The sequence below is a fragment of the Micropterus dolomieu genome, linkage group LG05 (assembly GCF_021292245.1).
Source record: "Micropterus dolomieu isolate WLL.071019.BEF.003 ecotype Adirondacks linkage group LG05, ASM2129224v1, whole genome shotgun sequence".
NCBI lineage: Eukaryota > Metazoa > Chordata > Actinopteri > Centrarchiformes > Centrarchidae > Micropterus > Micropterus dolomieu.
In genome coordinates this window covers 18,904,346-18,918,250 of record NC_060154.1, presented here as the reverse complement: position 1 = coordinate 18,918,250, position 13,905 = coordinate 18,904,346, and the positions used below count along the sequence as shown (strand labels likewise).

Sequence of the window (13,905 nt, the reverse complement as noted above, 5' to 3'; positions counted from 1 at the left end):
TGGGGTGTTAAATGTGCAAAGTGATCATTTTGTCCCTAATGTTTGTCTTTATTTAACCACTAACTGCGAACAATCAACAGGGACCAAAGAAGTATTTACTATCTACTGAATGGAGAATCACACCTGTCTTTGTAAATACCTTTTTTAAATCAGGAGTTATGTGCTAATATCTGATCTCTTGAAGCCTTGCTTGTTCTTTGATTTTGGTTGTTGTGTCACTGGTCACTTTAAAAGGTCCCCTGCAGCCATTTAGATGTTAAGGTCACTGAGATTGCAGTCCAACATGGATAAGCATTTTTTAGTGTTGGTAATTTCATCATTAAATTGAACTGAGGTCACTTTTTAAATGTTCCAGTAATGGCTAGGTGCTCATTGATTACTTCATGAATGGGTCAATAGTGTCTCACCTGCAATGGTTTACATCATTGACTAAGCTCAGTCTACAACATGTCCGTATTTTGAAAGGTCAAACATTGCAAAATTGATGAAAATAAACATGCAAGCCTTGGTAATATGTGATGGACTGGCCTACATGATATCCATAATACATCTCAAGAATACTTAATTTTGTATTTATTGAATGTACATTTATATATTTGTATATTAAGCTGTAATATATTTTGGCAGGCTTCCATTGTGGTCTGTATTTTTATAAATGAAGCGTTTTCTGATTTTATGCACAAGGCTTTGGAAGAGCGATCAAATCGGTCTCCTTGCCAGCTGATCAGTGCATTTACTTTTATGAACTGAAATGCAGTGCACTGTATAAATGAAGAGCCCAGGATGGTTTAATAAAGAGATAAATCACATATTTCAATATTCCTGACTGCTCAAATTGCTTTTAGATAATAAGTAAATAATTAAATCATCTTAGGATTTTGGACCTGCATTGGAGATAAACTTTTCGCTCACCATTTCATGAATGAACGTGTGTAAACATGGCCAAAAACTTCCACATATGTCAGTATCCAATGTTAGTGATCGGATATATAACGTCTGCCTTTTGAAAGCAAGGGAAAATATATTTAAATGTCAGTGATGACAGCTGATACCGTTGAGAGAGCCACTGAAGCATACGGATTTTGATGGCTCCTTGAAGAATGATGGAAAATACTTTTAAGATAAATGTGCTGAATACTAAACTATAGTCCATATGATACTAGTTTTGGTAATCAAAAATGCTGACTGATATTGTCAAGGTTCACTCCACTTCAATCAGTGTCTATGCAAATTCTGCATTTTGCTCTTCCGTCTTGAACTAATCACAGTAAAACGTACTTACAGTATACAGTACGTAGATTTAGAAAGTACTTTGCTGACACTGGAATGTTTCTCATATTTCTATATTAATTCTGTTGCACAATTGTAAATGAAAATCTTATCCTTCCCAACTAAGAGAAAACACAGGCATGATTCCAGCTCCTGTAAAGGGAGTTTTATAAAGTTCCTGTACAAGTCCTCTGACATGAGATATGCAGTATTTCAAACAAACAACCCATCACATATAAACTCACATATAACAAAAGCCACACTGAGCAGCTTGACACCAACATCCAGTTAAAAGGTACCCTGTGGAGTTTTTATTGTTATGTTTCTCACCAGAACACAATGCAGTATGTATATTTAAGGTCTGAGAAACATGCTGAATGCATGTCCTTCCTCATTTCACATTTCCAAAGGCTGTTTTGTGTGTGCATTGTTCATTGTTACGTGACATATGTTCATTTTTAGCCACATTTTTATGGTTCTAGTGTGAAATATCTTCCAACTAACACGCAAGCTTACACGGATTTAAGCAGGAGCTTAAATCCAAGACCAAACTACTGATGTTGCTCTGAGCCTGATAACGTGAGTCTGTAGTCAAAACTATTCATTTGCATCCACATCCGTGTGAACCCTAATATTAATGATTGAAACTTTTTCTCTTCAGAGAATAAACTCCTCTGATATTTTTGTAACAACATGGCCTTTTGCTGGACGCCAACATCAGGACAAACTTTATTTAAAAGGATTAATTCATTATGTTTCCTGAGAACATTGTATCTAGATACAGTCAAACAAATAAAAGAACTCAAAATTTGTTTTAATGGCATTATGCGATGATTAAGTACAAGATAAACAAAGCAGCTTGTACAAGAATACATCTAGAGAAGCTGTCATATCTACAGTAACTGAGGTACAAGCATTAAATGTGACTGCTCGTCTTCACAGAAGCCCTTTCACCCCTGTTTTTGTCATCGATGTCACACACATCTGCTAGAACAGATGTGTTTTTAAGCAATACACCTGTTTACACAGGCTCATGTTTCACTTGTTTTACGCTTTAAGTTCTGTTTCATGAGTAGAACTACAACACTTGTGTGTTGGGCTCTACTGCTGCCCTGCTGATGTGCTGCTTTCACTACGCAGCCTCTGTAGACACGGTGTACTCTATACCTGCAAGGTGCCCGTCAAAACAATGCTCTCTCTGCGTCCCACGTGGCTTACAATTGTATTAACAGTTATACTTGTCAAACACAAAGGTTGTTGTAGATCAGCCAACACCCGAAGCCACTTAAAGCCAACATACAACATTTAATAGCACAAGATTGTAGCTGGTTGTTATCACTAAGCCAGCTTTGCTAAAAATTCAAAACAAATTACATAACATTACATAACACAGAACCCATTCACGTGACTCAGAAAGAGACATGTTGTATGATGATTCTTTTAGTTTGTGGATTAGTTTCTCTGAAAGAGAATCCCACTCGACTGTTTAAAGGCAGGAAAGGAATTGAGCAACAGTCAGGATTTGGACAAAGTCAATGAAGTGGAAAATTGCATTACGGGTAACTAACCCTTTGATTTTTGATTACACTTAAAAAGGCTTATCTGCTTCTCAGGAGGACAGCTGTTTCCATTTCTTTTTTTTCTAATTGATCAGATCCTCAAGTGACTCAGACTTCCAAAGAAAAATGTTCACTTGACTTTCCAAAACCTTTTAAAAATTGGGATTCTAAAGAAATAATTACACACAATCACAGTCTTCTTCTAATCATCAAACTTGGCAATGAATCTTTCTTAAAGATCTCTCAATACACAACATAACTTTATTCCCTTTAATTATCAACATTGTGAATTTCTTATTGCCCTCTGAGATCCACTGGCTTTTCAGTACTCAGTACTAATTACAAAAGCAGTAAAAGGTTTTGTTAAAATTTACCCTGCACCTGCTGACAGCTGGTGCAACACTGAAATTCAGTCACATGTCTATGACACCCAGTAATGTGCAACTATCAGCATCATGTTGCCCCGATAACACTTGTGTATGACAGATGAGAGTTAGCAAAGTGGAACATACATAGATGAAGATGCATAGATGAACATCCGTCTTTTCTCAATGTGGTCACTGAGGAAACATTCACTCGTGACTTTGTGTTATTAGTGGACAAGTGTTGTTGAATCCACAAAGATGACTTTTAGCATTTTAGTTTTCAGATCAGTGAATAAATCCAGAAGAAATCTATCCTCCAGTGTGAGCCTTTCAATAAGAACTAGCTGTACAAAAGACAATGAATGTTTAGTTTATGCCCTAAAACATTCTGCTCACAGAATATGTTTTTTTGGATCAACAAGACACACCATGAGGGAATACTCAGACTTTACTCTTTTGTAAATCTGGACATGTGCAACATGCAATCATGTGCCATTCCTAGAAATAAGCGTAGGAATTAAGTCTCGCACACAAGATTCAAGATATGTCCAAACTTTGAGCAGGAGTTACTGCTTGTCTGCTTTCCATCACTGCTGGCAACAACAAATTTTTGCTGTGGAGTTCTGGCATTCCCTCTACTCTTCATCCCCCCCTTGTTACCACAACTGAGTCTCTCCCCTTTAAAAGACAAGGACCACAGAATCTGAACTGCAGCAGCAGTGGTGGGAAAACAAATGCAGTCACTATTTTTCAAGGAAAATGTGGTCGTGTTCACAGAAAAGTAACAGCTAATGAAACCAGCTGCTGGGGGAGCACAGCCTGTGTGTTTGTATGTTCATGTTCAAGTTCAAACTTTATGATCCCAGAGGGCAACTGTTTCGCAGTCCAAGAGCAACACAACAAAAGACAGCACACAGGACAATACAAAAGTTAAGACATAGTCAAACACAGCAATGGACAGCACAAAGGACAATACACAGTACAAAAGTTAAAAAGACTTACACATATCCCAGGGGGTTGGTGTCCAGGAGGCAGGACCTAAGGACGGAGCACCTCTGGATGATGGCCTGGATGCTGAGCGGTGGAGGATGGGCAGGAACCCCTTTGGAGGCTGGTGACAAAGGTGAACGAGGAGCTGGGGGCCTGGGCCTCTGTAGTGCTGGGCAGACTCTTGGGTGCTCTTGTGCCACCATCTCGAGGGCTAGCCAGGTCCAGGTTTCCAGAAAGGAAACTCATTGGAGGTGGAATCAGGCAGGAAGCTAGTCAACTCAGGACTGACAGGATCAGGATGGTAGTGGGTTAACTGGTTCAGGACAGGAAGATTGCAGGCTCACAAAATTTTCCTCATATTCTTGGCTGCGGAATTCCATATCTGCATGGGTGATGGACTTCCTCAGCCAAGGCTTTGCCAAAGACAGAGCCAAACAGGCAAACAAATCCAATAGGGAGCAGGCAAAATCCTAAATCCAAAAGGCAGGCACGGTCCAGGAACATAAATATCTAGAAACACAAAGAACAAAACACTAGGAACGGCTGGAACACTTGACACAGGGACGAAGACTGGCACTGAGACAAAGCAACACACAGACAAAATACACTAGGGAGGGGAGGTTAACTAGACACAGGTGAAACCAATCAGGATAGGGCAGACAATCAAAACTGGTAGGAAACACACCACCAAGGCAAGAAGTAAAGTGACTGACGTGAAAACTAACAGCCATCATGAAGCCACACCACTAACATGGCTAAAACTAGATTTTCAGTTCCCAGTCCCACTCTTAGCTGATAATTAGTTACAATGCCAGTGGTTTGTTGTAACGAGTGCCACTATGCTGGTGTTTTTGTTCAACTGACCTTCACAGCAACATGCGTGTAACTTTTAAACCATCACCTCATCGGCCTCCTGCCCAGTTTATCTTGGCATCTCGTACTGAAGTTTTGGGCAACAAATCAGCTGCTTTGAAGCCAACTACTCTTGCCTGAATGTTAGCACATAATGTCCAGCTGGCATGTAACAACATTTTACCCAGTTAGTGAGTGAAACTCTCTATGCAGCAGGTCAAAGCTCAGAGTTGTGAAGTAAAGCAAACTAGGAAGTTGCTAATAGCAGTCTGTGAGGTTTCACTGCAAGCCAGCCAAGAGCTTTACTGATTGCTAATTGTAATACACAGCATCCAAATGTAGCTGATGCTTAATACCAGGTACGCTGGCCAAGTCTGCTGAGGTGTCATTATTTTAATAGTCTGAGCACTGATATTTCATTTATGCAGGTAACTTTTACATTACTGATAATACATTGCTAATATGTAGTAATTACCAATATTAGATATTTATTAAGATATTCTGCATCAAATAGTACAAGTAGGTACATGCTGCCACAGTTTCCCCTGTCCACTCCTCCATTGTGTTGTATGTGTTGTGAGCGCTGCTTACCTCTCCTGGTTCATCTCACACCTGGCTTCAAAAACTACAAATATAAAAATCTGGGGGTGGTGTCAGAAAGTGATCTCACCAGACCTCTGTAGCCCGCATTGTGGGTAATGTAGGCTGAAAGTTTTGACAAGGAAGATGAATGCATGGAGTAAAAAAAAAAGATATCTATGGTTCTGCTGTGTCGATTTTGATACTTTTGTTTTCTTACTGTTCACCTTGAGTCTAGGAGTGCAATGCTAAATTGATTCAGTACCCTTAATGACTCATAATGCAAAATTAATTACTGCATTTTTTAAACAACAGACAAAGACAAAAGCTGGTACTAGCAAGTTTTCCATCATACCAAAAGGAATATTGCTTGATGCAGGTCTTGGTGTCTCGTCTGTATTCTCTCTTTCTTATCTGCTCTCTGTTGCGATGATGACAGCAGGTCAGTGAAAAGGAGCCCCAAAATATCCTTAAGAGGCCCCTCTTGTTCAGCCAAGCTGCCTGCGTCCTGGAATGTGAGGGAGAGAGACAGCCATGTAGATAAGACATACATATAATGTTGGTTTGTCCTCTCATGAAACACTTATGACCTGCTTCTCCAGCCTGCATCACACGCCAAACTTTATCTGACACAGTAAAAGTGATCTCATCTTTTCGAAATTGGCTTTACCCAGAAACTGTTACTATATTTTAAATATCTTTTAAATTTGTTGTCTCTTAAAAATCATTTTTTTAAAAATATTTATTTTCTCTTCTTGTTGCATTTTACATCTTTTGTGAAGCACATTGTATCTTTCTGTGTGACATTTGCTTTATAAATGAAATTGTATTATGAGTATTACTTTTCTCTTTGGAGGGCATTTTCAGCATGCAGGCCTGTGCAGTTCTGCACAATGTATGGCTTTGTTTTACACTTAAACTACCAAACCACCGTCATTTTACCAGATTAAAAATAATAAATGTCATTGCTTTTTTTCACTTTTTGATCTATCAATCATCAGATCTACAGCAATCAGCTCAGAGTAATTATTCAGTCAACAAATGAATCAGTTGAGCAATCAGCCCAACATGCAGTAGGCTACTGCAATATGCCATAATGTGTTAGAGACATAGAAACATCAATAGTAAGTTCTGCTGGCTTTAATGATAAGCAACGCTGCCAACCAGTGTTGTCAGCTCTTCTCATAAAGCAGTGTAATGATTTACTTTACACATATTTTTCCATTCCCCGCCCGTTGGTAAGCAGCCAATGCCTTGTCAGAGGTGCTATTTAAAACACGGTCAGCTTAAGGTGGTTCAGATATCAGGACTCTACGCCACAGGGACAGGAGGCACTGGATTTTTACAAGGGTTATATACACGCTTCTGCTGCGAGAGCTGATCGATTTAATTAAGTGTCAAAGACATCTTCTCTAAAAGGAAAAGCCTGTAAAAGAAATGAACGCGCGGCGAGTTCAGTTTGTGTACTTTCTGGTGTTGAGTGCCGCTGTGCAGTATGTGACGTCCTTGGAAGAAGAGCTCGCCGATTCTATTTTTGGTGAGTTGCCAGTTTGAACTTCATCATTACTCTCACACACACTAACATACTTTTGTGCAAAAACTGGAGGATTTGAGTTAGTTTACCCGTGAAGTTACTCGCGGTGAAAGAGTCTCCTATGAAGAAACTGTGTCCAGTTGATAAGCAATAATTGTCAATGATGGTGTGGTTTAACATTAACATATCTATGAGATACGATGTATCACGTGTTTATGACCAAACATGTCTTTGTGCGTTATGGCGAATACCCAACTTCTACTAATTGCTATGGGCTGTGAGAGATGTTTTGTTGTTGTTCACCGTTAGAGAGGATGAGAGCAGCAAAGTGTGGAAAATCTGCAGGCTGCCAAATGATCTCAACATGATTTGAGTTATCCAAGTGCAATTATGATCCTTTATGTTCACAATATGGCTCTTAACTGCATCAGCCCATTCATAATGTAAGCCTTATAAATGTCTGTGTGGTTTCTGCATCGACCTCCCAACCCCCCACTCTGAAAACCAGTCAGCTGACTGTGTCAGGACCACTGAAACTTGGGCAGATTATACTGGGTGATGTGGCAGGGACAAAGCTGGGGAAAACTCCCTGGTGTTTTATATGGAGCTCAGTCTAACCAGTTGAACCTCTGTAACCCCCTGAGGACTGATGCTCATTTTCTGAGGGGCCCCTCAGGGGCCAGTGCTTATTGCAGCCAGTCACTCAGTTAGGTAGTCAGGTGTCTCGGACTGCCCAGCCTCAACATTGGATCAGATTTACACATCTGACAAAACACCAGCTAGACATAAGAATTTCTCTTTTCTTCTTTGTATTTGTTAAAGAGAATAAACCCCACTGCTAATTTGTTAATCTTCCTCTTTTTCAGGTAACTTCCTCGACCCTCTGAAAGACAAGGATGACAGCAATCAAACTCTTGCCAAATTCTCCCTCCGCAAACCATCTCAACCCGATGACGACCTGTGCTACATTGTTCCTGGCAAACCCGACTCCCTGGCAGCCTGCACCTTCAACAGCACCTCCAAAACCTTCCTAATAATCCATGGATGGACGGTGAGCTGAGATGCTTCAGCCTGTTGTGACCTGCCCCTGTCTCTAACAACACCCAGGGGCTTTGTTCACTTTACTCCGTTTTGGTTTAACATCTGTGACTCGTAGGGTGTCATTATTTCGCCAAATTCCAGTGCCATGAAGTCTAGCCAAATTCACATAACTAACTTTCTTGACAAGCAACAACATGTTTGAGCTAATGCCAAAGAAAATGCGTTTAAGATGAACAGGACAGGAGGGGGCTCTGATTTTACAATATGGCCACTCAGCTAATTCTTCCTGAATGTTAGTTTAAAGTTTACTTAAAGTTTAATTAATGCCAGTTTCATCAGCACTAATTACCTTGCTTTGTCTGAGTTTAATGTTTTGTCATTTCAACAGTTGAGCGGTATGTTTGAAAGCTGGATGGCTAAGCTGGTGTCAGCGCTATATGAACGGGAGCAGACGGCTAACGTCATTGTGGTGGACTGGCTCACCTCGGCACAGAACCACTATGTGGTGGCAGCTCACAACACCAAAGCAGTGGGACAGGAGATCGCTCGCTTCATTGACTGGATTGAGGTTAGTGGGATCATAATTTCACAAGTTTCATTCCACAATGCAACAACCATTATTATCTATTTTGATGCGTTTTTAAGTAGCTCTTCATTGAAAAGGGGAAGTTAGTAAAGGTTTTCATTTCTTTTTGAGTGACACAAGAACACTGGGGCCAAAAAGACATTTATTAATGAATTTGTATTATATATGACATACCTAATGTTTTTAAAAAAAGACCAAAACCATTTATTTCTACTGTGATGTTAGGCATTTTAACATGGGGGGTCTTGACTAGCTTTTGTAGCCAGCTTCAAATGGCCATTCAAAGATCTGCAGTTTTTGGCACTTCCTCACTGGCTACATTTTTCAGTTCCGGAGGTTGACGCTTGGTGACAACTTATAGATCCTGTCTTAGTATATTGTCTTGTATAATACTGGTGTTCTGATACAAAAGCATGTCTAAAAGAATCGTCTTCTGTAAAAAATAGTTTATCAATTTAGTTTATCAATGAAAGGGAGTACTTGTCTCATCGCTATCTTAAATCACCTTTTCATTTATGTACCTTAAAGGAAACCACCAACATGCCTCTGGAGAACATCCACCTGATTGGCTACAGCCTCGGGGCTCATGTGGCTGGATTTGCTGGAAGCCATGCAACAAATAAAGTCGGAAGAATAACTGGTAAACAAAACGGAACATTCTGACACATAACATTTGATATAAAGACCAGTTAATTATGAGTTTTGGTTAATTTCCTCTTTCACTTCTGTCTCTTGTCTGCAGGTTTGGACCCAGCTGGTCCTGACTTTGAGGGGGAGCACGCCCACAGGCGCCTCTCCCCTGATGACGCCCACTTTGTGGACGTCCTCCACACTTTCACACGGGGCTCCCTTGGTCTCAGCATCGGGATCCAGCAGCCTGTTGGACATGTAGACATTTACCCCAATGGAGGCAGCTTCCAGCCAGGCTGCAACCTCAGGGGAGCCCTGGAAAAGATTGCCAACTTTGGGATATTTGGTGAGGAAAATCATATATAACTTTAAAATGTAAAAATTTAAAGCAAGTGTCTGGATATTGTGAAGTGAGGTTGTTTGAAGTATTTATCCATAGTCAGTGTATTACCTACAGTAGATGGCGGTCAGTTTGCCCCTAGTTTGTAGAGGCAAAGTCCCGTCAGGGAAGCCGAGCAATGCACTGCTGTGGACAGGGACCAGCAAAAAAACTGATTTAGCCACATCAGTTTAAGTATACACTTTATTAGAATTAAAAAATATTTTCACTGCTTTACCTTGCAGTTAGACCCTTTTTTTCACTTTGGCACTAACCATAGATCTTAGATGTTCCTACGCATAAGCCCAGCTGCGATGTGTACTGAATGATACCGCATATCTGCTGTCTGAATCAGTTACAGCAGCACAGCTCTGAATAACACAAGCATGAAGCATCTTTGAAACCTCTACAGCCTCACTTCAAAATACACAAACTATCCCTTTTAAACTAAACTAAATGACTGCAGCTATGGCTATATCTGTAACTAAACAGTTTGTGATATACATTACTGTCATATCAGCAAAAATATTTTCAGAATATTATGCCACAATTCTTATTTTTTTTTTCAGGTATATTTACTTCACATAATGCATTATTCAACATTTCTGCTACATACTTAAAACATACAGTGCAGCCATCATAACCGACTGTTAGGTCACAATGCATATTTTTGTGATTACTGGTATTCACACAGAGCACATAGTCCAGCAGCTTCAATATCACTATTTTAGCAGTGACCAACATTGTTACTGTCAGTTGCACAATGGACTCCATTCACACTGCACTGAATAAAAAGCAGGGCCCCAAACATGACTGAAAGGTCAGATACAATATCTTTGTTGATAGGTAAAGTAAATGCATATGGAGTGTGGTCAGTAAAGAAATGGACATGTAACAAACTGACATAATTTATGCATGTGTAAATATCATTCCCTCTTTCCTCTCCAGCTATCACTGATGCAGTGAAGTGTGAACACGAGCGCTCAGTCCACCTGTTCATCGACTCTCTGCTGAATGAGCAGAAAGCAGCCAAAGCCTACCGATGCGGCAGCAACGACATGTTTAACCGCGGCATGTGTCTCAGTTGCCGCAAAAGCCGCTGCAACACAGTGGGCTACGACATCAGCAAGGTCCGCAAGGCACGCAACGTTCAGATGTACACAAAGACGCGCGCCTCCATGCCTTTTAGAGGTCAGTGGCAGTGACTTTATCAATAGAGAATAGGAAGCATTGTTTTTTACTTTTCAAGTGGAAAGTTCAGTTTGTGTGACGTTGTGCTTTTTTACCCAGTTACTTAACTAATATTGCAAAAACAAGGTTTAATGGCTAATTCTGAAAAACTGATGTAAAGAGTGTTTGAAGAAGCTTAGTTTTGCCAAACCAACTAAATCCAAATTGCAGCAGCTTCACTACAGCAGCCTACATGCACATGTTAATGTTTTGTTTTAAATGCTCTCTTGTTCTACAGTGTACCACTATCAGCTGAAGATCCACTTCTCCAGTAAGGTGAATCGTTCAGAGATGGAGCCTTCACTCACTGTCTCACTGTACGGAACAAAAGGGGAGGCTGAAAACCTGGAGCTTAAACTGTAAGTGGGCCATTTAACCCCTTAACACCGATTATCGCGAATTCGCATCACACCGCTTAGATTGCAGCCGAGATTATGTATTCCTCCAATGCCTGTTTGTGCATATTCAATACGTAGCTAGGAACCTTTTGCAAGCACTGGTTTCTTGCATGTTTCGCTAATTTGCATCATACCTACATCATACCTGAATGTATCTATTTGTTCTATAGACAAATTAACAATTTCCACTTAATTTTGCATCAGCTTGAAAGCAAATGAAAACAAAAATAATAGATTTTCTTATATAATTGTAAATAAATTCAGGCATCAAGGGGTTAAAAACCTTCATAAAAGAGAATTACAGGACTGTGACTCGCATCCTTCAAGTCATAAGAGCTGTTATGTAAGTAGTCTAGGAAAACCGCACAAGCTAGAAACCATAAACAGCAGACCCCAGACATGACCAAGTTTATTCTCTTGCTATGTGTGGTTATATCATGGTTTATGATGCAGAGTTTACGAGACGAAGCTAAATAAAATATTCTTGCTGGCTAGGAGTAGAACACTAACACTTGTCTCTGTTTGTATCTGGCAGAAAGGAGAAAATATCGACAAACAAGACTCACTCATTTCTGCTAGTGATGGAGACGGATATCGGAGATCTCTTGATGTTGAAGTTTAAATGGGAGGAGACAAACAGTTGGTCAGCCTCCAACATGTTGAAGATGGTTTCCTCTTGGTGGTCCGGTGACTCAGACAGCTCTGACATGGAGGTTCACAAAATCCGCATCCGAGCCGGTGAGACCCAACAAAAGTAAGTTGTCCTATTTTGAGGAAAAAATACATTTTTATTTGGAAATGTGACAACTCAAGTGGAAGTGGAGTGCACAGTTTCAACCTGTAATCTGTCAAGTAGCTTAATCAGTGACAAGATGAGGGTTAATTGTTTAATTTTCTTTATCAGGATGGTGTTCTGTGTAAAAGACCCTGAAAATCTGAACTTAACACAAGAGGTCACATTTGTTAAATGTAAAGATGTGTGGAGGATGAACTCAAAACGCACTCCAAAAAGGTAAGTTTACCCTCTGCAGTTTTCCAGAGTACTACTAACATTACTATCAAAGCTGACAAATAAACTTTTTTCTTCTTTGTCTGTAGAGTAACTCTGGCGAACCACTGACATTGAAGAAAAGACTCCACTGTTGAACGCCCTTTGGTCCATTTCAGCACTTAGTAAATTATTTATACACTTGTAACTTATTTTATTTCTCAAATTACACAAACCTCTCACCACCTTGTATATATCCAACTCAAGTATATGTTATTTAAAACCAATGTTTATGTGAATACTGTAAAACATTTTGGAAAGAGCTGTTTTTATGTCACGTACAAAAAGTAAATGACGTCGTCTTGGTGCTTCTTTTGTGTCCAAAGAGATGGATACAAAGTCACTCCAGTGGTATGACTGACTGGATTTACCTTTAGTAGTTGTGGAGGTACTGTCCTCTTGGTGTCCATGGAGGTCTGCACTGCTGCCACTTCTTAAACAAGGGAAAACAACTGTTAGGATGAATTTCTTAAGGTGTTTTATGCGATAGGGTACACTTTATTTACCTGATGTATTGACTATGTATGTATTAACTAATGCATAACCTAACAGAGCATTCACCACTGTGGCTCTCAGCACTGTAGGTGACTGTGGGACCTGTATCAGTGTGCCTTACTGTAAACAGTCACCAGAAGTAAGCTGTTGCCAATCGAACTGGTCTTAACTTAATGCTTTGTTGCTGTTGTGCACCTCAGTTTGCTCTATTGTTTTATGAACTTTGTGACTTTTATTGAAAAATCTGAACATGCAACATGTTACTTTAATGCTTTTACCTAAAAGAATTGCCTGACATTTTGTCTACCATGGTTCTTACTAAAGTGGCAAAATGTTATGAGGTATGTGATGCTTGGTGTGAGGTAGAAAGCATAATTTAATATCAAAATCGTTTGTTGTATGGTCTGTCAGGACTGCAATTTCTTCTGTGCATTTGACATTTTCAATCTTGACTAATGCTCTTTTATTACATAGTTACATTTCCACTTCTGTGAGCAATGTCTAAACCTTGGCTCTTTAGAGATCGGTACTGTAATCATTGTGACTTTGTTTCCACCTACTTCAAAAATGTGGAAATGTTTTTACTTTTGCACTGAAAACAGGGGAAGCGATTGCTAAACCAATTTACTTGTATAGTTATGTAAATACCATGTAGTATGGAACACTGTTGATTGTATATTTTTTATCTCTGGATGAATTTACCTCTGAATTTAATCTGTAAAATGTGCATTTCTGTAATCATTTGTACATATTTGTAAATATTCACTATACTGGATACATTCTTAAGAGGTCAGCCTGAGCCTGACATTTATTTTAATGTTGTGACAGTGAAAAATGTATCCTCAACTTACTCAATCATAAATGTTTCATCGTTATCACCCAGCTCAAGCTTGTTTATTCATTTTTTTTTATCAGTGCAAAATGTGTGTTTGATCCAAACATGTAAACTC

At 39.6% G+C, this 13,905-nt stretch overlaps 1 protein-coding gene and 1 long non-coding RNA gene across 2 annotated transcripts; one reads left to right on the top strand and one right to left on the bottom strand.

The window, feature by feature from the left end:
• Positions 1–2,076: 2,076 nt before the first annotated feature.
• LOC123970981 lies at positions 2,077–6,117 on the bottom strand. The gene is made up of 3 exons (XR_006825107.1): positions 5,970–6,117; positions 4,196–4,693; positions 2,077–4,066 (listed from the first exon to the last, which is right to left on the bottom strand). It is a non-coding gene; the product is annotated as an uncharacterized LOC123970981 (long non-coding RNA).
• Positions 6,118–6,922: 805 nt separating this feature from the next.
• Positions 6,923–13,837, top strand: LOC123970980 (lipoprotein lipase). Its single transcript, XM_046049440.1, has 10 exons — positions 6,923–7,151; positions 8,015–8,199; positions 8,578–8,757; positions 9,304–9,415; positions 9,518–9,751; positions 10,733–10,975; positions 11,253–11,373; positions 11,948–12,166; positions 12,317–12,424; positions 12,511–13,837. The coding sequence occupies exons 1-10, from the start codon at positions 7,052–7,054 to the stop codon at positions 12,530–12,532; spliced, it is 1,524 nt and encodes a 507-aa protein (XP_045905396.1). The 5' UTR covers positions 6,923–7,051; the 3' UTR covers positions 12,533–13,837.
• Positions 13,838–13,905: the final 68 nt, after the last annotated feature.

What these genes read in the sequence shown, in the direction of transcription:
- LOC123970980 (XM_046049440.1), top strand. Translation starts at nt 7,052, where the DNA reads ATGAACGCGCGGCGAGTTCAGTTTGTGTACTTTCTGGTGTTGAGTGCC. An exon ending in TAAAGTCGGAAGAATAACTG is followed by an intron (nt 9,416 to 9,517) that starts GTAAACAAAACG and finishes TCTTGTCTGCAG; the next exon opens with GTTTGGACCCAGCTGGTCCT. An exon ending in CGCCTCCATGCCTTTTAGAG is followed by an intron (nt 10,976 to 11,252) that starts GTCAGTGGCAGT and finishes CTTGTTCTACAG; the next exon opens with TGTACCACTATCAGCTGAAG.